Genomic DNA, 25,022 nt, shown 5'->3' with positions numbered 1-25,022 from the left:
CAAAATATTTTTCTAGAAATCTATTACATTCACAGTCCATTTCTTAAATATACAAGTATCAGCAAGAAAAACCCGTGAAGATGAGAAGCTACTGTTTTAAGGAAAAATATTGCCACAAAAGCTACACCTCCCCGTACTTTGTATAAAATGGTTTCATTCCGTCAAATGTCGAGTACATTCCTCGTGCTGGGTCCACTTAATGATCTCCTACTGCAGGGACGTGTGGAGTGTGTTGTTTTTAGATACAAAATCTAATAGATCAGCATCCACATTGTCAATAGAAACAGAAAATGGAAGAGTTGTGTGTATGAAAACACACACATATTCTGCTAGGTTTTCACCAGCGGCTGCTCTGAAGTATCCTCAGGAGTTTTCTCTTCCTTCGCGAGATTTTTTTCCTCTTCTTATGACCTGAGGAGACAATATGTTTTTAGTAGGAATATTCAAGGAAAAGTTAAGCCTTCACTCACATTTAAATTCAGGGTATCAGTTAAAATAGCAAAAATTAGTTGGGGCAATGTATTTGTATTTTTTTCCCTTACTCCAACAAAGTAAAACTATATGAAAAAAGCCTTGACAGAATATTGTTGTTTATAAGAGCAAGTGTTTTTTAAAAAGAGGACTTTTCCTCTGGGTCCTAAAAAGTAAAAGGTGATGTACTATATAAGTGCCTTTTAACCTGTAATCTCTCTATTAGCCAGCAGGGGGAAAGTTGTTGCAAAAAGAAGTCAGGTTTGTGAAGAGGTCTGAAGCCCCTGTTCACATGTGCAACAAAACATCTGTAAACTTTTCGGGGTGAGCTGAATGTGTCCACCGACCAAGCCAATTTTTTTTCTCTTCAACTTTACCCAGAGTTTTCCTTCCCAGCCCCCATAGTAAATATTCCATGTGAATTTGGGGTGAGCCGATGTGGGGAAAGCAAACAGGAAAGTAATTTGTAGTTCATCCCGGATTCTTGATCCAGAAAGAACATTATTTTATGTATTGATGATTGGACAATGGTTGAGTGGTCCAGTAAAAAGCAGTTTCTTTAACTGAAACCAGACTGAGGTACACATTATCCCAATCATGGAGATAAATTATAAACAAGACTTTTGTGTCTAGATTTGTATTTTTTTGCAGGTCCTTGGCTTATAATGGCTTCACAGAGTTGACAACAAAGATGTTTAAACTGGTGGGCTCCTTTTTAAAAAAACAACATTTGAATGCTAAGTAGGAGAATTGTACGTTTTATGTGTGTGTATGTGAGGGTGAGGGACATTTTTTGTTTTTCTGTAGCTTTGTGTTTGCATATGAATGCACACCAAGGAGGAAAAGAGAGGAGAAAAGCTCTGAAAAGGCTTGGTGAATAAATGGTGTTGTGTGGGTGTGTGTGTGGGTGAAGGATATCTCAGAGGGACCACTTTCAGTTATAAAACCATAGCTGTGAGGACATTTTGGGGATACTCTTTTCATGGCCTTAGCACTTAAAAGGACATTTGATTTTTTTTTTTTAGGTTTTTTATAAAACTCAGGATTTTTGTAAAAGTTCAAGTTATGGCTCATGTCCCTGTGAACGTAAAATGTTAACAATGGTCCCTCCCATGAATGGAAAACAAACCGTCCTGTGTGTTTGTGTGCGTTTTGTGTGTATTTGTGTGAGACTGACTGAGTTTGAGCAGGAGTTTTCTTGCCAAGTGTGTCCCTCTGAGCCACTCAGTGACAGGCTGCTGATGAAAGGCGAGGTGTCCGTTTTCTATGGGAAACAGAGGTGATATCTGGGAGAGAGGGAGAGAAAAGACATAGTTATGACATCGTTGAATAGCTTTAGTCCTCTCTGGAGGGACAGATTCAAGATTAAAGCGGGGTATGGCCCTCTGCTGAGTTTGTGTTCAAAGTGAAACTGAAGAAGTCCTAGCCAACAAAAACTGTTAGGGAAAGGATCAGAAAATGTTATTACATTAATTTCCTCTTCTCATGCCACCATCCCTTTTTGTTAAGGAAAGTTATTCTTCCCCTTAAATCTTTCTTATTACACTTATATGAAAACAAAAATAGAGATGGATGTAATTCAAATGCAATAAACAGGTTGAAAGTTGCCAAAAATAACTCAATCAATCAAACTTTATTTATATAGCACCTTTCAGACAAATTAAAATTGCAGTTCAAAGTGCTTAACAAGAGTGCAGAGAAGTTATTGACGAAAAAGTAGTTTATAAAATCATTGAGAGGACCAATGCACACCAATAAGAATTAAAAATAAAATATATGTATAAAAATAAAATACAATAAAATACGACACATAAAAGCAACAAGATATTAAAAATAAATATATAAGAGGAAAATATTTAAAATTGTAGTACGATAAAAAGGACAATACAGTAATGTTAAGATTTGAATTGATATAAAACACTATATAAAAGGCCAGGACTGAATAAATGAGTTTTAAGACTGCGCTTAAAAAATCTCGATATTCTGGGCTCCTCTCAGGACCCTCAGGAAGGTTGTTTCCACAGTCTCGGAGCGTAACAGCTGAAAGCAGCATCACCAAAAGGTTTTTGTCCTGCTCTGTGGAACAACTAAGAGAGAGAGGAAACTGGAGGATCTGAGGGGGCCGTACTGGTTCAAAACTAAAATCATATCTGATAGGTAGTCTGGTGCAAAGGCCATGTAATGTTTTATAAACTAATAAAATAATTTTTAAAATCAACACGAAAAACTAACAGACAGCCAGTGTAAAGATTTTAAAAACAGGTGTGATGTGTGCTCTCCTTCTGGTCTTTGTCAGTACTCGTGCGGCAGAGTTTTGTAGTAGCTGAAGCCGATTTTGTTGTGTTTTTTTTGGAAGACCAGAAAGGAGGAGTGTTACAATAGTCCAGCCTGCTAGTAATAAAAGTGTGCATTAGTCCTCTCTGTTTTGGCTCAGAGAGAGAAATGGCCCTCACTTTGGCGATGTTTTTTCAGGTGGTAAAATGCTGTTTTTGTGGACACCCTTTACGTGGGCCCTTAAAATTAAAATCTGAGTCAAAGATCACCCCAAGATTCCGTGCTTCTTGACTTGGGTTGAGTCCTATTTTTTTTTAGTTTGGGGGCCAGTTTTCTCTCTCTGAGCCTTTGAACCGATGATTAAAACCTCTGCTTTGTCCTGGTTGAGCTGCAAAAAATTCTATGACATCCCAGCTTTTATATCTAAAATACAATTAAAAAGTGAGTCAATTTGTCTGGTGTCATCAGGAGGACACGGCCACATAGAGCTGAGTGTCATCAGCATAGCTGTGGAAAAGAGATTCCGTGCCTCCTGATGACACCACCCAGGGCTAACATGTACAAATTAAAAAGTAGTGGTCCTAAAATTGATCCTTGTGGTACCCCACTGGAGACCTCATATTGTTTGGAGGTTGCAGTCTTCTATCGATACAAAACATTTTTCTGTCACACAAATACGAGGTGAAACCAGTTAAAAAACATTTCCAGAAAGGCCTACATGCTCACTTAGTCTATCTTAAAGAATCTGGTTGTCAACAGTATCGAAAGCAGCACTGAGGTCGAGTAATACCAGAACTGAAGGCTTGTTGTTGTCGAGGTTTTTTTCTGATATCATTAACTACTTTTAGCAGGGCCGTCTCAGTGCTGTGGCGTGCCCCTAAAGCCAGATTGAAACATTTCTGATGTAGTGTTTTGAGGTTAAAAAGGCACTCAACTGATTAAAAATTAACTTCTCTAAAATTTTACTTAAAAATGGCAGGTTTGAGATGGGTCTAAAATTACTAGGTGTTAAAATATCCAGGTTCCCCTTTTTTTAAAAAGAGGTTTAATTAAGGCAGTCTTAAAATCTTAAAATCTAGCTGTAAGGAGTGATTTACTATGTCCGAGGACATCTTCTGATACTGAAATGAAAAAAATGGTTTTAAAAAGGGATGTTGGAATTGGGTCAAGGGAACATGTGGATGGCTTCATTTCTGTTACCACTGTCCTGAGTGTTGCAGCATCAACCAGGGCAAAAACTTTCCAACTTGACATCACTGATTGTTCATGATACTGGAAAAAGTGCGGTGTGCTTGCTTTGCTGGACAGATACCAAGACCTAATGTCAACTATTTTATCCCTGAAAGTAGCCAGCAAAAAACCTCACATTTAGATCCTGAGAGCACAGAGCTGTTGTTGGTTGTGAGGTGTAAACAGAGAATCTATTGTTCTGAAAAAGATGTCTGGGCTTGTGAATGTTGCTGTTTATCAGGTTTGAGAAATATTCTTGCCCTTGATTTTTTGGATGGCTTTTGTTGTAGTCTTTTATTGCTTCTATGAGTATATTTTTATCAATTTCAATTTGTATTATATCATGATGCAGAATTGTGAAAAAACTGAAATAATGCCCAGCAGGACAAAATATGCTTATAATTTATTAAATGCTTGTTTTGTTTTTTTTAGTTAAAAAAAGTTCAGATTCCTCTATTTCTGATGCAACATAAGGTAACCAGGAGAATATCAGGCCGTTGCCACGCAGTGTCAAATGAATTAGTCCCTCTCACATGTTTGCATTAACCTGATAATTGTGCTGCAAAAGCATTGTCTGCCCTGTTTGTATCAACCATTGACTGAATATAAAGATGGACAATGTATCTCCACCTTCTCCTGTTATACAAAAATGAAGCCAAAATGTTGTTATGGACATATTGAATGTTGGGAGCCAGAGTCTGTACATTGTAGTTCAGCTGGTGGAGCTGTAATATTGACTCCCCACCCCTATCTACATACATACACATCATTTACAGATCACGCAGGTCGACACAGTCGACACAGGCTTTGTCTGTTCTGAGGTTGTCAAAATTAGATTTGCACATATTAACTCAAATCATGTTGACACACTTTCTGGATAGTTTCTGGACAGGTTAAACCAGTGACCTATACTGCAACCAGGCAGAAGGGGAAGCTCCAAAGGTTTTGGCTTTACTATTGGGGAGCTGTCATCCATATTTTTATAGTCTGACTAATTTTTTTGTCTGTGGTCTAAACACATGAGGGTTGGTTTCTGTTTTGGTAGTCAAAGTAAATCAATGTCTTTTCTACAAAAGCAAAAACAAACACTCTTTTGAAATACTATGGGGCAGAGTTGAAATAATGTACGTCTCCACATAGGTATATCAATAGTAGAGTCTATGATTGTCTAAAATATCATATAGAAGACAAGCCCAAAAATACTTTCAACCTGTCAGAATACTCGTTAGACGTCGTACCAGAGTGTGGCTCAGCTTCTGCTCTGTCCTCCCTGATGTAGGGGATCTCATCCATCCTGAGAAACACTGAATCACTCGGACTCTTCTGGCCGTCAGACTTACTTCCTGCAGCACACACAAACAGAATACGAACATTAAAAGTGTTTTTCTTTGATACAGTCTTTTTGCAATCAAATGTTTCATTTTATAAACTTGTTTAATTCAACTTTCTTAAAAAGACAGTCTAAGCCTTCTCACTGTATTATACAGTAGTAGCAGCTAGTTTTAAAGTAGCAGTCTTTTTAATATGTCTGATGATCTACAACAGTTATGTAGTTGTTCTTCTTCAGATGAATTATGAAATAGGCGAGCTCCTTTAATTCAAGTGATATGTACACATTGAAATGTTTGTTTGTTGTTTCATCATCTTTGCTGGATGTGACAACAAATGATGATGAAAAGTTATTATTTAACCTCAAATCTACAAAGAAGGAATCTTTTATATTCGAGTAAAAGTAAGATACCATGTGTTAAAGTCACAATTTCAACACATTAACATGACCTCATTTTGAAATATAAAAAAAATAATGATAAAACAATATAAATAACTCAACAAGAAAAATGATAAAAGTGACCCTTAACAATCATAGAAACTGCAATATTAAACACATTGCAGACAGTTCCCATTAAAAAAAAAGGGTAGGATGAAGCTCACACTAATGTTATGCAGCCCTGTATGCACCTTTAATGCACTATAAACCAAATATCCAGACCAGTGTCACATGCAGAGAATAACATATTCATAAATGTAACTATTGCAATCATTACTCTTCTTTTATTGATGTGCTTTTTGTAAGCGTTTGCCGCATGATCTAATAAAATATGTAAGTATACTGATACATAACTCATTTGATAATAACCAATAAATCACACCCAAGCCATATCAAAACTAGTGCTCATACAGCTTTCTGCAATTAGGCCCAAATATCAATCAACCAGTCTCCAAGAAATGAGACAAACACCTACCAAACTATATTTTCTAGGAATATATTGAGAAATGTTATTAATGTATCCGACAAGTCGCTAAAATGTTAATACAAAATGCACAAGTGTAAAATTCAAAATGTATTATTTATTAGTATTGTGACTGCAAAATGAATACTTGAATATGTCCTGTACTTTTCACCCAATCCTTCCACTATCTCGCTAGTCCAGTGCGGTTCATCATGTAGCACAGTGGCTGTCTGCAGTGTTTTATTTAATCTAAGAAAGGCTATGTGAACATAATTCAGGTTACAATTAAGATGTCAACATTTTGTATGCAGGTTTGTAACATACAAATGCAATCTAGGACGATCTTCTTGGAGATTTGTGCAGCCAAACAAAGCACACATTGAATACAAACATAATTAATAATTAATACCGTGAACACAGAGATTTTTGCTGAGGTACTGCAGTCTTTTCCGTACCTCCTTCATAATCTGTCATTTCTCTGTCGCTGTGTCCTCTGTCTCTGTTTTAAAACAAGCCTTCCAGGGTACTGGATAGTCTAGCAGTTCTGTCAGGCGCCCCATGTACAGTGGCTATTATCCTCCTAGCAGGTGGCCAGGTTGGACTGTGGCCCGTGGCTCTTTTCCTACATCTCATTCTCCACCCTCCAATTCCTGTTTCCAAATTCTATCCTCTGTCCTAGCAATAAAGGCATAAAAGCCCCCCCCCCCCCCCTTTTTTTTTTTTTTTTTTTTTTTTAAGAAAAAAATCTCTCTGCAGCTTGAGCTGGTGTATCGAACTCCATTTATCCTGAATATAATACTCTAATGGATTCTGAGAAGCTCATTTTCGGAGCAGCTGTGTTTATCTGCCTCTGAATCCTCCAATCTTCTTTTATTGACATCAGCCTGAACTGTAAATCTGCTGCAGGATTATTTCCTCTCCAAAGAGTCAAGAACACTTACGGACGATGCGGTTCTTCTCGTTCAGCAGCGAGGTGCTGTGAGGGACGCTGGACTGCTGTCCTCTGGTCCGGGCTGATGTGGGCCGGCCTAGCTCTCTGGGTGGTGGCATGAGGGTGGTGGTGGTGGTGGTGGTGTGCTGCGGGGGCATTAGGGTGGCTGAGTGCTCTGTAGTTGGGGGCTCTGGGGTCAGGGTGTTACTTTCTGTCAGAAGGGCGTCAGCGTCGGGCGTCTGAGGAGAGCTGTCCATCCGTGTGGCTGTTACAGCGTTCTGGTAGTGACTCCGTGTTATCTGAAACATCAAGCATTGTGGGTATTTTTCTTTTGATCTTCAACAAATATTTATTAAATATTGCAAATATTTTTTTTTCTGTTGACATCACTAACTATTTTTACTGTTAGCTGACATCATTTATTCATGGATTTTGTTGTTTGTCTTTTCCATGTAGTATAAAAAGATGTGTGATTCTCTGATAAAACTCATCTAATGCACTTTTGTACTCATTAATGGACTTTATTTCTACTGCCTTTTAAAGGGGTGTACAGTTTACAACAATTACCCATGTTGTAATGTGACGTCTTCTGCATGAATTTCCAAAGACTTTGTAAAAAATATATATGAAAACCTCATATTCTATATATTTCAAATGATCCATATCGCACATGTTTCAATGTTTACACAACATAAATATATTTATTTTAAAGAACACCATGGATCTATTTACCGACTACCACAGTCTCACATAATTATGCTATATTAAATGGGATGCTGGTACGGTAACCTCAAATTAAATCGCCAAATAAATAAAAAACAAAACCACGCTACTGTCTTTAGGGGTCACAGTAAAGGTGAAAACAGATAAGAAAATAAGTGTAACAATGTTTTGACAGATCCATGCTGAAGTCATTTGATCGTCAGGCATTACCTTGATGATCTGTAGGGGTGTGAGCTGTCTGACAGAATAGTCGGGCAGATATACGTTCCCCCCTCCGTTCAGCTGCCCCATGCTTCCTCCGTACAACATGGACTCAGAGCGGTCCAGACCACTGCTTCGCGACGGGGATCTGTGGACTGCAGACAGACAATCTTTCAACTCTGCCTCCATTGTCACGTCTAATGTTGATGATCTGACTGTAAACTATGATCAGTGCACAGAAGAAGCCTTTGTCCTGGTTTCTATCACCACCAGTTATCTGAATATTCACTGGCTTCACATGAAGCCTCGAAATATCAGTTGTTACCCCGAGAGGGAACACACAGCCATCTGAAGACAGCCGATGGGTTCCTAGATTCAGTTTTGGAGCTAAAAGCCCAATTCAGACTGCTCTTTCAAGGTGGAATATTTATGTTTCTCCATGTGGCATTTCACCTTCAATCTGAATGTTGCAGAGGTGTAATGGAGGAAGAAAGTGATCCCAGTCTCCATCTTTGGAGGTAGTAACAGAGGCGTTACAGAGGCAAGGCGGGATCAGACGAGCCAGTAAGGGGAGCACAGCACAGCGCTGTGTGTTTGTGCATGTTTGACTGTGTTTGTATGTGGAGCTCCCACTGTGCTGTGTGTCCGCAACACCAAAACGCAACTAGTACACCAATAATACACCGTCGTATAATCAATATGAAGGGCAAAGACATGATGACGGTTGAGCTTAGATAAGGCGCTATTGTGGAAATGCAGTCTTCAAGCCAAGGAATACAAGTATGCAGAGTGTTTGGTGCGTTTATTTGTACCTGCTGGCATAATGGCAGGTACTCCAAAGTAGGAAAAAGCTCCGTTCTCAAACTTCAGAGCCTCTTTTCCAAACTCCACCTCAACTCTTCCCTGAAGTAACACATTAGGGAAAAACAGAGATACAGAATAAACCGACCATGTCTTGTCACGAGAAGATGCTTAAAACATTTTGAATTTGATCTTTTTCTTGACTTAAAACACAACATCAGGTTCTGTACCTGCAGCACCAGGATGAAGTAGTCCACTGGTTTGTTGCGCTGGAACAGGAAGTGCTGCTGCGCTCGCTTGTTTTTCTCGTCAAACTTGAGTTCTTGGACCACACTGGGGTGTTTGATGAGTCTCAACAGGATCTTCTCTGAGATGTGAGCTGGTTTGAAGGGCTCCACCTCTGACGGAGAGAGGAGAACATCAGTGTTGCTCAGTATTTTGTCTTGATTGATTCGTTAGTTCAACCTCACCTCAACCCGGTAATAAATGGGATTTAAAGGGCTAAAGGGTTAAAAAGCAGAGATGAGGTGACAATGTTTCTGAAAGCCCTGATAACGGTTAAAAAATAGAACATTTGGAGGCTGAAAATATTCTCAGATCTTGTAGGATGTAAACTTGAAAAATCAACATTGCTTTAAGACTTGTGAGGCTGCTTCAGTTTCTTTATTTGCCCCTTAAACTAAATCCTTAACTTGGATGTATATATTGAACCAAATACCAGACCCCTCCATGAATTCCAGCTGATAAAACGTCTGCATATATAATCAATTTCCTTATCCCTCCTTCCCTGTGAGAACATATTTTCCATCCAATTTAAAGATGCTGAAAACACACCAACAGTGTTTCTGATTGGCTGTTACCTGTGGAGAGGAAGCGGTGAGTTGCCAGGAGAAGCTGAGGAGAAATCTTCACCTTCATCTCATTCTCAGACAGTTTAAAGATGGAGAAGTCCTGCTGCTTCCTCTCGTGGTGAGAAACGCGACGCTTTGTGCGATTATCAGCTGCAGACACAGAGAATCAATATGCTCTCATTACTTTTATAATGATCCTGAAAACTGTGTCCTATTGTGTGTGCATGTTTGTTTCTATTCATACTGTAGAGGTCCGTCTCATCCAGAATCTCTGACTTGATGATTTCCTCTATGACGTCCTCCAGCGTGACGATGCCCATTACCTCGTAGAAAGGGTCGCCCTCGCCCTCGTTGTTCACTCGCTGCACAATGGCCAGGTGAGACTTTCCTGCAGGGGCGAATCAACAAGTCAAGTCAGTAACTTTCTAAAATACCTCTACTGCCAGATGCAGACCTTAGACTGTATAGGCCTATTCATGAAGCAGAACTAGCCACCTTGTTTTGTAAACAAACAGTCAAAAGCCTTAACATCTGGAGCCAGGAAATTACACATTTTTCGTCCTACTTTAGAACACTTTCAAATATTTAGGTAAGCACTTTAAAGCTAATGTTAAAATTGGATAGGAATTGGTTAAATGCTAACATTAGCTGTTATCTTTAGTGTCCAGTGGGTTATCATATATGCATGTTTATTAAGAGACATGCTACTCTCACAAACAAAGCCCTAGACCAAATTGGGTGCCCCTAAGCTGTTGGGGGTGTGTTGCCTAGCTCAAGGGCACTTCAGCAGTACTCTGACAAATTTCCAAACTTTGGTCCATACCAGGACTTAAACAGGCAAACCTCTGGTTTCCAACCCATGGACTGAGTTACTGCTATCCCGTGTGAACTATAAAGACAAAAACAGGGTTTTGAACCATGCCATAAACATGTTCATTGGTGCTGGAAAAATTGACATTTTACTATGGGACCTAATGGAGATTCCTTTGCTTTTGGAGCCAGCCTTTAGGGATACTTAAAGGCTTTATATGCAATTTTTTGATCCAGCAGATGTCGCCCTTGAGCACCAGCATGAAACCAAAACAACTTATGGTGCATTGTTGTGTTAGCATGCTAATGCTAGCGATCTTTATTATGCTCATATCTTCACACTGCATGTAAATTTACCTGAAATGAGCGTGATCTAGAAACACAGTTAAGCAGTGAGTACAGTATGTTATTCTTCTTTTCTCTAGTCCCTCAATTAAACAACTTTTATACACGAGGGGAGGAGTCAGCCGGCCGTCCCAACGATGTAAACAAAGTGAAGATAGGACTCTGAAAACTCTGAAAACATCGCAGACAGTGGGACTCGGGTGTTACACCCATTGTAGACAGTCATTACTCACTGAGTTATTTTCAGAGGATATACTTGATTTATATTACATTTAAGTGTGAAAAATCACATATAAAGACTTTAAGGAACTGCAGTTGTTTATTATGTCTGTTCCATATTGACTAATTGAAACTTGGTTTCCCTCCAGATTTTTGCAATTGCTGTTTAATTATTAAATTGTAAAATGATAGCGACTCTTATTTTCCCTGAGTTCATACAAATTACAACAAAGAGACAGCACTACATCATTATATCAACATTTGACATCCCACCCTGTGAATATGGTAAATAATAGGTCAATGTTCTATTTTGGTTACACATGGAACTCACATATCTTGTGAGAGAAAGAGAAATGAATGTCAGGGAACTCACAGAAGGGTTCACTTCATGCAAAATCATTGACATACTGATAACATACTGTGTTTAAGGGAGTCTCTTGTGTCATACAAAGCAAAAATGTCTTCAAATAGTATTGACATTGAACAGACAGCAAGCAACATTAAGATTTCATGGGATCATCCAGGCATGACATCAGAAATTAAAATTGCAGAAAATATGTTTCCAAAGGTGCAGATCACTTTGCACAGCATAAAGTTACCTTACTGTGAACAACAGCTGCATGAAGTTGAATCAAGCCATTAGATTTTATACGCAAGTTAGGATTAGATTTGGTGTTTCTCGTCTCATGTGATGTGTGACTCATGCAGTGTGGGAGAGCAGCGCTGCACTCTGATGCTCAGTAAGTGGAGCAACAGCAGGAGATGAGCGGAGTGGGTGTACCAACAGAGAGGATTTAATACAAAACACACACACACACACACACACACACACACACACACACACACACACACACACACACACACACACACACACACACACACACACACAGTGTGCAAAAGTACAATCCATCCCATGGAAACACTCAGGGGACACATGCTAAATCTGCGTTTACCTCTAGGATGATGTTTGTGTGGCTGGAGAAACCTTGGGGCGTTTCAAAAAGATAATGGAATTATTAATAACCCCTGCACTGCTGAATGGAAGACTCCAAATGAAACAAAACAAAGCAGTCCTTAGCTAGTCTTAAATGCTACTTGGGTTATTTTTCATTGGCTGTATTGAGTTGTATTTTATCTAGGGCTGTCAGATGATCATTTTTTAAATCATAATTATTTTTTTTATTTCAATTTCAATTTTTTATTGCATGTTCCATTATTTTGCTGGTTTTGTTATGCGTTTATTTTGAATTTATGTACTGTATTACGCAAAGGTTACTTTACTTTCTGTTTGGATAGAAAGCTGCTCTTATTTTGAAATAGGATAAGGGACATCTGGTAAAAAGGTAACTTCAAGTAAATGAAAACAGTTAAAGGGAACAGTAAAAATGTTGTGCGTTTGACACAAGGTGGGTATGACTTTTGACTTAATTGTCAACTGACCTGTCTGGAAGTTTTTTAAAGTGAAATGAGCCATTCAAAGACACAGCAGAGTCATTCCAATCCCAACCTGTTTTCCTGTTTCACACAATGCTTTTATTAGGATTTTAGTTATTTAGTGAGTCAAATCATTGCATTACTGTATAACTGCTCTGTGATCAGGAAAGCCACCGAGATCATAAAGGACGCCTCTCAGCCCCTCCACCACTCCTTACAGTTACTGCCATCAGGCAGATACTACAAAGTCCCTCTGGCCCGGAAAAATATATACAAAGAAATAATTAATTCCCTCTACAATAACCCCCCTGAACAAAATAAAATAGACCCTTTTTATCAGCCATTATTTATTTACAGTCCCCTTTCTGTTTTTAAAGGGAGCTTTTAGCCTTAGTCTTTTGTAATTATTTTGTAACACATGGTCAGCTAGTGTTAACATTACACAGAGCTACAGGTCTGTTCTATTTGTTTCTTTTATTAGGTCTCTCGCCCTGATTTCTGACTCCATCCACTGTCCTATCTCTACAATAAAGTCACAGAAAGCCCAAAAATAAATCAATTAACATTTTATTAGGTCTGTTTTAAGGTATTCTGTAGCTGTTGTTTTGAGGTCTGTTTTTATTACTTTCTCTTACAGTCTTTAGCTAGCTAGGTCTTACTGAATTCAAGTTGGGTATGTCAGTAAATTAAACCAAAATCAAACAAGAGGAAAAACTTTCATCCACTTTGCATCCATCACTTATCCCAGTTTTGCTTAATTTTATGATCATACAATATGCATCCAAGTGTACCCATGAATATACTGTACACACAGAGAGAAAGCAGAGTGATTCTTGTTTCTAGCTACTCCTGCACACCCTGGCTCCAAACCAACTTCAACCTCACTCGAGACTCTCTGCTTCTACACCTTCTGCCTGCCAATTACCGCCTCACACACACACACACACACATTAATGCACACACAGACTCACACAAATGTGCACAATTCTGGCAGTGCTAAATTGGCTAAATAGGTCAGCCTTACATACAGAACAGGGAGAGGAGAGGAGGGGAGAGGAGAGGAGAGGAGAGAGCATTTGTGGCTAATGTGGTACATGTAAATTCTTTCTTTATGTATATTTTTTCCGTTTCATCCTCACACTTATTTTTCCCTTATTCCGTTTCATCCATCTTGTATTATGTATACTGAAGCAGCCTTAAAGTTTTGTCTATTCTTCAGCTGTATTTTGTTTTCTTGGAAACCTTCACCGCAACAGTAAACCAAATTTGAAAAGAAGTGAACAATTACGAGTCAAGATGCGGTTTAGGGCACACTCACCTCTTCCAACTGTGCCAGGGCCAAGGAAGTGAACTGTGCTTGAGCACGGTACACAAACGAACTGGGTTTTGGGGGTCAAACATGCTTGAGCATGGCACAGAATGCCTAGTGTAAGTGCGCCCTTACATCCATAAGTGTTTCCAACTCATTTTTATTCACCTGATCATGTCTCCAGCCAGAGAAGAGATAATATGTCATTTAAGCAGAAAAATAGGAGTTCATTTTTAATAGGAGTCATGCTCAGACCATTATAGATACTACTATGTGTAGAAACTGAGCTTACTTAGAAAGCCAACTTCGTACATTGCCTGTAATGAACGCATACTTTGGTCCTGTCCTTTCATACCTTCTAAAAAACTGCAAGGACAACCTCTTTCAAAGGCAAAAGTTGACTTCAGAGGATCAGTAAGCAGACATAATTAAATTCATTTCATCACTTTATCATGAGCTATCCTTTTCGCTCATATTCCCCTTTTTTGCTTTTTAAAAATGCTTCAGATTGCAAAAGATATTTATATATGATATATGTTGTAAAACTTATTCCACTACGTGAACTTGTGTTCTCAGCACAAGAATAGATCAGCCTAAAAGTGAAGACAGAGATCAGATGGCTGGGTATACTGTAAATGTAGCACACTGAATATTTTATAATGTGCCTCCTGGGACACCATACAGTGACAAAGACCGAGAGACAGAGAAATAAGAGCAGATTCAGAGGGAGAAGAAATTTGAGGGTTGTTGGGTGTAAATATAAGTAATGTGTGGTATAATTAAACTATAAATAAAACAGTTTAAAGAACATTTGACCTTTATTAAAAGAAAAACTCTTTTTTTTTTTTTTTTTTACAAGGGATCACTTTTAAGCATATAAATATGCTTTTCAAATGTTTTTGATTGATTCAACCCTTTTTAACCAGGACTAAATGTAATTGTTGCAGGTCTACGCTAACAGGAATTACATAAAATAATGCCTCAGCAGTGTTCACCACCGTGACAGATATATACATCTGTCAAGTATTCCCCAATTTTGTATAAAAATTGTTCCTTTTGCACAATCATATTGATAAAATCAGTAGGATTGCAACAGAAGTTACTGCAATTATTTATATATTAAAAAGGACCTAGAACAGGGCCCTGTGGAACACAATTTAGTAAGGAACAAAATAAATATTCAAATATTCAACTTGGACTTTTCACAGCTCCACCATAAATCATTACGTTAGCTTACCTGAAGTATGTAACAGACCTTAGTGAATGTTTTAAAAAGCCTTGGGTAAGTCATACAAACAGCAACAAAGTTTTCTTTCACTTTCATCTATAATATCACAATGACAGTACTGCTTTTTTTCCAATAAAAAGCTAAACTACAAGGATTGAGAATTAGGTATTGGGATAAATAAAATCCTTGATTGATTACAAGTGATTTCTTAGAAAATCGTGTTGGAAAGTTTGGAGTAAAATGGAAAGTGCTTGTTTTCACTTCTTTTGTCTGTTTGAGGTTGGTGACAGACAAACTGTTAAGGTATCATATCTTAAATACGTTCAGTCAGAGCTCTGTTTTGAAGCAAAAGCTGTTCTTTAAGTTTAGCTCTACAGTTTTCTGGCAGAATAAAAACAGACACTTGTCCAGGTTTTGCCTGTAACGTCCACTAGTCAGCTTCCTATCTGTCTAAACAAGATCCCCCTGGTGCTCTAAAGGTTTTGTGTACTATCGTGCTCCTGCCTCACAGTGGGGGAAGGTGTAACTTGGCCGGCTTCCGTAGTGCCTGATGTTACTGCTTAGCATTCAGCCAAAGGATTCCTCTGTGGTCTAAACAGAGTGGAAGACACTGCTGCAGTCTTTATTATGTTTAACATTTAGAAGGCAAAGAAAGCATCCTATAACTGCCTCCCCAACCTCACACTTAATTTATCCTTCCTCTACTGCAGCTAATGAGCTCTACTTACAAGTATTGATTTCCTTTCAATTGTCTCAACTTCACATCAGTGTAAATACTTAATTTTAATGTGTAGTTTAGACCACCTTTAAACCTAAGGTGAGCCTCACAAGTCTCTGTTTCAGATTATACAGTTATTGTTGTGTTCACTGCATTATTCTAATGCGTGTAGTATTAGTATTTTCTCCTGTATTTAGTCCCCCTTCAGCAGGTTTGGACAGCATAATTTGTCATTTGAATGCCTTGAAAACTATTTATTTTTGATATTTATCCTCAGTATCAGCTTTGTGCATTTTTACCAAGAAATCCTCCTTCCATCAAAGTTTCAAAAGACAGTCATGGCATTTCTCTACAGAATGGAAAAGAGACCAGCTTTGTTCCTTAAGCCTTTCCCTTGATTTGTGTCTCTCAACACCCCCCTTCAACTGTGTTTGTTTTTACCTTTGTATACAATCAAACAGAATTGTATGATAATTTACTATCTAAAAAACATGATCAACACATACATAGAACTGTGCAATCTGGGCACGCTGGTGGCGCAATGGTTAGGGCGCGCGTCCCATGTATTGAGGCTCTCGTCTCGAGTGGGAGGCCCAGGTTCACTTCCACCCGTGGCCTCTTTCCGTATGTCATTCCCCGCTCTCTCTCCCTGGTTTCCAACTCTATCCACTGTCCTCTCTCTGTATTAAAAGCCCAAAAATAAATCTTAAGAGAACTATGCAATCTTGGAAACTATGAGCTATCATATAACACAATTCACAGCCAATCTTTTAGGGCTTCCTGATGATACTCTGGCCAAGACTTCCTCTCCTCTCTGCAGGTATTGTTTACTGTCAAACCAACCTCTCAACTCATCGCTTATTTTCCACAGAGCCTTTTTGGAACAACAGGCAAGTTTTCGGGGCATATGGTGTAGCCACCAGTTAGAGATAAAGGAGCCAAGACTTCCTTTTCCTTTCATTTTGTAAATACTTAAAGACACTGCACATAGAGCTGTTAGCACTGCTCTCTCTCTCTCTCTGTTTACCCCTGCAGCTCTCTGGGACAGGACCACTGCAGCAGGGGTCTAAATTGAAATGAATGAGGGAACCTGCGTTTTTCTGCCGCAGTGCCTGAAAGTGTTGTGGGGGGGAGAGGTGCAAAAGGAGAAAGCACAGCAGAGAGACAGAGGGAAATAATCCTCTTGTCTTGTGTAGATTATTAGATTCAGATCCCTCTTTGGCACAGTGACAACAGGAATCATCATGCAATTTTGATGACATCTGTCTTCTCGTGAATCAAATCTGTACGCATGCAAAATACAAACATGTTGAGATAAAAGTCAGACTGGATGACTGGATGAAGGATTGCCCTGCAGTTCAGATATCGCAATTGCTTTTCTAGAGGTCCTTGCATTCCTTTCCCAAGACATAATGTTTTTGATAAATATGCAGAGCTAAAAACAAAGCTTATCTTTCTAGCTGCTACCAGAGTGATTATAAAATAAGCAGGACCATGAATATATGAGCCTTCACTTGTTTCCTGTAAACAGAAGCTTGTCTTGTTCAAGGTGTCCTTCTCTGTTTACCTCTGTCTCCACCTGTCCTCATCACAAACCCTGCTGGAAAAAAAGCTGACCGTGCAGAGTCCCTGAACATGCAGCAAGCCAGTGAAAGCAGCAAGTATCCTGATTGGCTGGTTAGCACCCCACCCATTTTACACTCAAAATAAAGCAGGGAAGTCAGCTGACTCGAGACAGGAGGAGAGAGTGTTCTGCTGCAGCAACTCTGCAAAACAGGGTTGATCTCTTCTTTAATGCAGAGCAGAGCCATGCAGACTGAGGGCTCTTTTAGCTGCTATTAACACAAATTCACCTCCATAATACTTCACTTAAGAACAGCCTTAAATAAGCAAATAGAAGTTGTCCCTCAAGTATAGCTCAGCTAATACATATATTTGATCCTGAGTATATCTATCTCAGAGTCATTCCTATTCTTTTCAATTCATAATTGTAGAATTTTAAAATCACCTTAACCTTCATGATCCTGACTGTCTAGAAGGCTTACATCAAACACCTACTTTAATAGGACTCAAAAATCCAACTCGTCAAAATCCCAATTGCACCACGTCTACTGTTTCACGTGACCAACGGGAGCGTTTCATAAATTAGAGCCCCTCTCAATGGCAGTCATTAGCTATTTTATCATTTTTTTTATCATCTATCATTTTTCTTGCTTGGCCTTCGCGTTATGAAGTGAGAAATGAGAACACTGAATATAACCTGCAGGTCTTGTGTCTGCCTGCTGTTCAGCATTTTCACACATCACCAGTGTTTATAACACGTTGTCTCTCCTGAATCTAAACAGTTCAAAATAGCATACGTGTTTTTTAACACAAAGTATTTATCAACCTCTCCTCTGTCATTTTTCAGCTATGACACTACATGACATGACAACACCAAATTGACACTCCATCTGATATGTGTACAGTCCAAGTCCATATATGGATCTAAATGCATGGTGCATGCAAATGAAAACAGGTTTTCTTACTCACTGCGTTTAGGTAGTCTTTTGCAGTGTGTTTATATCACATGGGAACATTGAAGTCAATATTGTTCATTTTTTTGTGCCGCAGAAGTTCTTTCCACTTCCTCAACCCGACATGTTTGTACTAACAATTGGAACACATGGTTTACACTGGGAAGGGGTTGCAGTTTGATAAGGTTTAGGCATTCAAAACGTATTTGTTTAGTTTAGAAAAAAAGATTGTGTGTTTGGTTAAAGTACACCAGTTACTTAAAATGACTCGGGTTATATTAATGTATCTACTGAGTGATACGTTTGGATTTAGACAGGACTTAAACTCATGTCTCCTGGGTTAAACCAGTGTCTATTATTTGTATCCATAGCCCCACAAAACAACCTTTGTTGCTCCCATCACATGGCACCTGAAAGCCATTGTTGTTACTGTTATAGCTTGAATGAGGATAGTCTCCAAAACTGCCAATTGTAACCATACAGTTGCAAGTTGTGCATTTTGTTTTAACTGTCCCAGACAGTGTGATATGTAATGAAACTGTGAGATCATGTGCATGTTCTGCTTATCTCACTGTGTGCATGCCATTTATCAAGCAACTGTACCGGTGATGAATGGTCCTGTTTCAAACACCTGGACAGAACATTCAGTTCAATCAGAGTTTGAGAAAATCTGGTAAAAACTTTTTTATTTGATCTAATGTCCAGGAGTTTCATCATCTCTAGATATGTACAACTCATATCTCTGTGATTGCATTTCAACAAAGGTTTCCTATTCCTTGTTGATAAAATTTCCTGTCAAAATATGACAAAGATGTCGTGTTTTTGACACATAGTCACTTTCTGCTTAGCAACAGTTAAAATGGAATTAAAGGGACCAGAGTCAACACAGTCAGCATCATCTCACCCCACAAAACAGGTAGGTTACCATGGTAACGTCTCCATATGGGTTAATTTCAACTTCTGCACTCCAACACAAACTCTAAAAAATGAGAGTTGGAATATTACGGGAGTTTTCAGATGATAAATCAGAGGCTTTTGTATGTAACCATAAGTGTGAAGAGATGAGGACTGATGGGCCTCATAAAGTCCACTTCAATTAATATTAAACGCGTTTTTTCGGCTGCAACTAAATGCATCTAATGATTCGTCCTTTAGCCACAGTATTGCCACTTCCTGAATTGTTTCCATGTACACACTGACACATACGGATACAACTTTCTAACTCCCTCACCCTCGTGTCCTGCTCACCTTTCTTGAACTCCTCCAGCATGGCGTCCAGTTTGGTGTCATTAAACACGCAGTGCAGCGGGTGTTTGTAGAACTGGGTGATGGTCTTAAGAGAGGTGCAGTCGTCCGGGTCCACGAAGGCCAGGTCCTTCACGAACAGGATGTCCACTATGTTGGACCTCTCGTTCTCAAACACGGGGATCCTCGTGTATCCGCTCTGCATGATGTCAGACATGGTGTTAAAGTCCAGCACGACGTCCGAGGCCAGCATGAAGCAGTCAGTCAGCGGCGTCAGGACGTCTTCCACGGTCTTGGAGCGCAGCTCCAGCGCGCCCTGGATTATGTTGAGCTCCTCTTTGACCAGGTCGTGGTATGGATCTGAGACGCGCAGCATCTCCAATAGCTTCTCCCGGGTATAGAAGTTAGAGATCTCCTGGTTAAGAATGAGGTCCAGCAGTTTGCTGATCGGGTAGGAGATGGGGAAAGAGAGCACCATGAGCAGCCGCGTTACCCAGATGGTTTTGGAGGCGATGGCGAGTCCGTGACGCGACGCCACCGAATGCGGAAGAATCTCCCCGATGAAAAAGATCCCGAAGGCGCAGATGACCGTGGACAGCCAGGTCATACCTAGGATCTGACACATCCACACGGCCAGAGACGCGTTGATGATCGCAGTGCCGAGTAGCAGAGTGCACAGGACGTAGTTGCCATGCCTACGCACTGACTCGATCTTCCGCGCATAGTTCTGCTCCTTGTCGGTGCCGCTGTTCTGCAGGACTTGCAGCTCCACCGGGTCCAGTGCCAGTAGACTCAGGTTTAGTCCGCTGAACAAAGCTGACAGCCCGAGCAGCAGGACGGACACCAGCACCTGCAGCCAGAGCTCCGGGACCGCAGAGCGCTCCGACACGGCCAACCAGAAGTCCCTGGTCCGGTAGTGCTCCCATTTGGATCCGTCGAAGGCGCACATTGAGTAGTACTTGATCTTCTCCCCTCTCCGCAGATCTTTGGCCAGCAGCTCTACCAGCACCGAGTTCTGACTGGAAGCGGACTTAAAAGATCCCAAAACCTCGATGTCGGACGTCCTGGCGTTCTTGTCCATACACATGTTCCTCTTCGGGTGAACTTGCCCCTCTCTCCCGGGAGTTGGTTCCTCGATGAAGGCGATCCAGGGCGCGGCATTGTTGGCTCGAGTTCCCGCAGTTCGGTTGAGCCTCTGCGGGGAGGTGGAGTAGTAAACCCGCAGCATGAAGCGGGTTCCCTCGGTGGTTTTCAGCACCCCATCCTGCACGGACAGCTCCGCCCCGGTCTCCTCCGGCCGAAAACCGAGCAAACCCAGCGCCGGGGCGGGGAGAAGGGAGATGACGGAGAAGGAGAGCAGCAGCACCCGGGACGGAGAGAGAGGAGCCCCGCGGGAGAACAGGGCTCCGGTTCGGGACCGCGCGGCCTCATCCTCCACAGCCATGATGCGGTGTGAGGGGCTCGTTCAGTCCAGTGCTCCCGGGTCACGTGGTGCTGCGTGGTCCCCGTCCATATGGGAGAAGGAGGGACCTGCAGATCTCTGCTAAACTGTGATTATGATGTTCTGCTGCTGCACTGAGCTGTGACGTAACTTTCTATTAATAGCCTCTTGTTCACTATGAAAAATGACCAAAACTGTGGTAATGCAGGAGTTAGCGAAATCCTTAATCTTAATATTTGTTCTAATTGTATCACTTGAACTGGATCTTTGGTGTGTGGACATAGGCCTGCACACTGAGTTATAAATGATTTATTCAAGTTTAAAAACAACACTAGGTATTGGTTGTCTTAACTGCCTTCATTATTCCTCAATTTCAAGCAGTGGTTGACTGGCTCCCCCCCGCTGCAATGAAGAGTTGTTTTTTTATTTATTTTTTTACAACATTTACCTACAGTGAGGGTAGGCATAATTCTATTTGTATGACATATAATAAAGTTTTGGGGGAGGCTAACCATGCCTGCTGTCTATTACACTGGTCTGTTCTACAAAAAACTAATTACCGGTAGTTTAAATGAAAGATATTAATTATCAATTGCAAATAATGATACTGTAATCATTTGAATGAAGAGTATTATAATGTGATGTGATTTAAAACAACATCATTTTTCTGAAAACCATGCTTCTTTTTTTAAAAACTGGACTGATTGGACATGATTCTGCAAATGTATATGTTTTACCCTCTCAGATTCCCAGAAAGACGAGTCAAAGTGTATGGTGAGGTCCAAAGCATCATGGTATTACTGGATAACTGTCTGTTGAGCATCTCATTCCAAATCAACAGGCATTCATCTGCTGCAATAACATGTGACGGTTTGTCTCTGACAGAATCAAACATGCAGCAGATGTTAGAGTCTCTCTGAAGGGATTCGTTGTAGGGAGATAAACACCTGGCTCGTATCACACAGGCTGCTTATTCTTTCTTTTGGTTTCTCTCCTCCACCTCCAGACACTTCTCACTTTCAACAATGCATTAGCCTACTTAAGAACTTTTTGGAAAGAGAACATTTGTTTGATTACTGTTATTGATGTATAAGTGGTGATGGTGAGCGGTTTTGTATATGCTTTTAAGTTATATTAGATCTTTATGTACTAAAAGTGTCTTTATTTAATTATTTTTATTAAGAATCAATGATTCTGTATGGCAGAGAAATCTTGGGACCAAAATTAAATCAGGTCTTTGACAAATGTGATAATACAATAATTGATGTATTCCACATTGAGTTCTGTAAGAACCTCTTACACATTCAAAGAAAGACCCCAAACAATGCAGAATGTGGAGCATAACTCAGCCAATACCCCCTCCTACTAAAAATACCAAATCTGCAAAGTAGTGTCCCCCAGACCGACTGTCTCATGGCCCTGAGCTGCCGAGAGCTGAAGCCATAGAGTTAATTAAAATGCTTATTGGCCTTAAATGGACACTACACATTAGCAGATTTCCTGAGCACTGTAAAAAGTCCTCACTAAGGAAAGTCCTGACAATGTACAGACTCAGCAAAGTTTCAGACAGACTCTGCTCTCACACTGCAGGTAGAGAAAGAGCTCCACTTCCTCACATCATTCCCCAAATATCAGGCTGTGAATAAGGAATACTTCCCCACAATAACATGAACAACACACACAAAGGCTATAACAACAGCAGGGAGAAAAACCATAATTATTAGATTAGCAACAAAACACACACACACACACACACACACACACACACACACACACACACACACACACACACACACACACACACACACACACACACAGTCTACGCACATACCAAAAAATATTAAACAGTCTCATGAACACAAATTGGAACAGTCAATTCCATTTTCCACTTTCAATGTTTATTTGTTGTTGTTTTGTATTACTGGACTTTTATTTATTTTTTTAGTTAGTTTTGTTTTCATAGAATTTCATTATTACTTTTATTATCAAAACACAATTAATTGATAGTATTATTATTACTGTACTGAAAATGACCATGGTTAATGTGTTTCATTTGTTGTTATTCAACTGTTTTTATTACATTAACACCAATAAAACACCTTGAATTGATTTGATATGGGGTAAGAAAAGGAACAAAAAAAAAAAAGCTTGCTGGCTCACATCCTGGTACTTTTTACATTCAGCATTTTACATCCAGTATTGGGACTTTTTTGTCTTGGCAAACTAAAAGTATGGAAGTCTGAGTATTGAAACACAGCCATGCTGTTCAACCTGGAGACTGGAACTAAACGGTTTTCAGGTTGAACATTCCTCTGTACAAATTCCCAAATCATCCCCAGCTGCTGACCCATCTGTCTCTCATTACATCATCACTCCTCCTGTGTAGAACTGGCTCACCACACCGTTTCCTCTGCCAGTTTATCAACAAGAGCACTCTTGTAGCCATTTTTTTTTTTGCCTGATATCTTCTACCTGTTTTTTTTTTTTTTTTTTTTTGCATGATTGGAATAAGATTACCATTTTTTTGTCAATGAATGCAAGGGAATTTAAAGGTGTCTTTTTTGTCTCCACAGACTATACACTATAATTATACACACTCAACACATGCATTTCATCAGAGGGGTTAGAGCAGATGTTTGTCTGAACTCCATGAATTATATTTATTTATTTATAACATTTGAGTGAAACTTTTTCATCAGGTTGTGTTGCATTGTTTATCTGTTGTGTTTTTGTGTCCACTGCTGCAAATCAAATTTCCCTTCCAGGGACAATAAAGATCTGAACTGAACTGAACTGATCGCATGCACCGTCAGCAGTTATGGGGTTCAATGCTTTGCTCATGTGCACTGGGCCAGAGATGATGAGCTCTATAGAAGTGATGCCAGCCATCCTACTGTGAAGGAACTCTTTAACTATCAGCTTGTTTTGAACCTGTTTTATTTTAACTTGAACTTTTCATTGTGCTGTATTTTATTCTTCTATTTTTCAGCCTTGTTGTCTTCATTTGGGTGCTTAACCCTTTTACATCATAACACACCAATGATGAGCAGTTTACATTCCATTCATTTTGAAGGTGTTGGATGAAGATAAAACGTCCCCGTACCAAACTCCATTATTTACACATCTGATTTTGTGCATGAGGGAAATGTGTTAAAATTTCCACAAAAATGGTCACAAAGCTAGAACTACCCATATCAGTGTTTCACGCTGCATAAGGATTTTCCTGAACAATGAAGACAAGGTTTAATAAAAAAATAATATATATTTTTAAATAATTACAACTTACAATTTATCATATTGTCATCTGTTTTACTTGATTTTACTGTACTGCCTTTTCTCCACATGGTGGCAGTATTGTTTAGGTTATCAGACGCTGGGGATAAACGTCAAATTCAAAATCTGTAACACTCCAAAAAATAATGTCTGGTTTGCATTACTCAAAACAAAACCATGTCACTTTGAATCATTGGTTACACTCCTGATGTGTTAAATTACAATATGATGTTAATGTATGCTCTCTCCTATAACAAATGTGGTCATTGGCCTTTTTCTTCATAATTATCTTATTTTACGTAGGGATTCTAGTATTTGTTTTTCAACAGTTTAAGTCTATTTTCATATTTTTCTTTGTTAAAAATCTTATTATAATAGTTGATGGAGAGACTATGTTCAAATCAGGAGATTGACGTGATAGTGACCTCTTAGGAGCCAAAAAAAAAACACAAAAGAAAAAACATTTGTCTGCTTATCCGAAATCAAAGTTACTCAGATATGTATCCCATATTCAGATATCGTTTTCACAAACTAAGATAAGAGTTTTGTTTTTTTTACCATTTTAAAGGGAACATTGCCTGTACAGTATTATAATTTCCTTTAGTAGAGCTCTAACAAGTCGATATTTCATTCTCAGATTTTTTGTTCTGTTTGAATCATTTTTGGTCTTTTAGCATGAAAGACAACAAACACTTTATCTTGGGTTTCAGCAGAGGTCTTTAGGAGTAAAGACCCACTGAACCTCCTGTCCTCCCTGGGACAAGCTTGTGG

General features: G+C 39.5%; 1 protein-coding gene across 1 annotated transcript in view; it reads right to left on the bottom strand.

The window, feature by feature from the left end:
* Nucleotides 1–22,501, bottom strand: part of LOC109998180 (metal transporter CNNM1) — a 27,435-nt gene extending 4,934 nt beyond the window's left edge. The window contains exons 1-9 of the mRNA XM_020652941.3: nt 19,541–22,501; nt 9,958–10,101; nt 9,723–9,863; nt 9,093–9,262; nt 8,874–8,964; nt 8,071–8,216; nt 7,148–7,436; nt 5,214–5,318; nt 1,649–1,757 (exon numbers count right to left, since the gene is read on the bottom strand). Coding sequence (XP_020508597.2) covers nt 1,696–1,757; nt 5,214–5,318; nt 7,148–7,436; nt 8,071–8,216; nt 8,874–8,964; nt 9,093–9,262; nt 9,723–9,863; nt 9,958–10,101; nt 19,541–20,981 — 2,589 coding nt within the window. The 5' untranslated portion in view covers nt 20,982–22,501 and the 3' untranslated portion in view covers nt 1,649–1,695. The remainder of the gene's footprint in view (nt 1–1,648; nt 1,758–5,213; nt 5,319–7,147; nt 7,437–8,070; nt 8,217–8,873; nt 8,965–9,092; nt 9,263–9,722; nt 9,864–9,957; nt 10,102–19,540) is intronic.
* Nucleotides 22,502–25,022: the final 2,521 nt, after the last annotated feature.

This window comes from Labrus bergylta, chromosome 1 (assembly GCF_963930695.1).
Source record: "Labrus bergylta chromosome 1, fLabBer1.1, whole genome shotgun sequence".
In the NCBI taxonomy this organism is placed as follows: Eukaryota; Metazoa; Chordata; class Actinopteri; order Labriformes; family Labridae; genus Labrus; species Labrus bergylta.
This window is presented reverse-complemented; position numbering and strand designations above follow the sequence as displayed.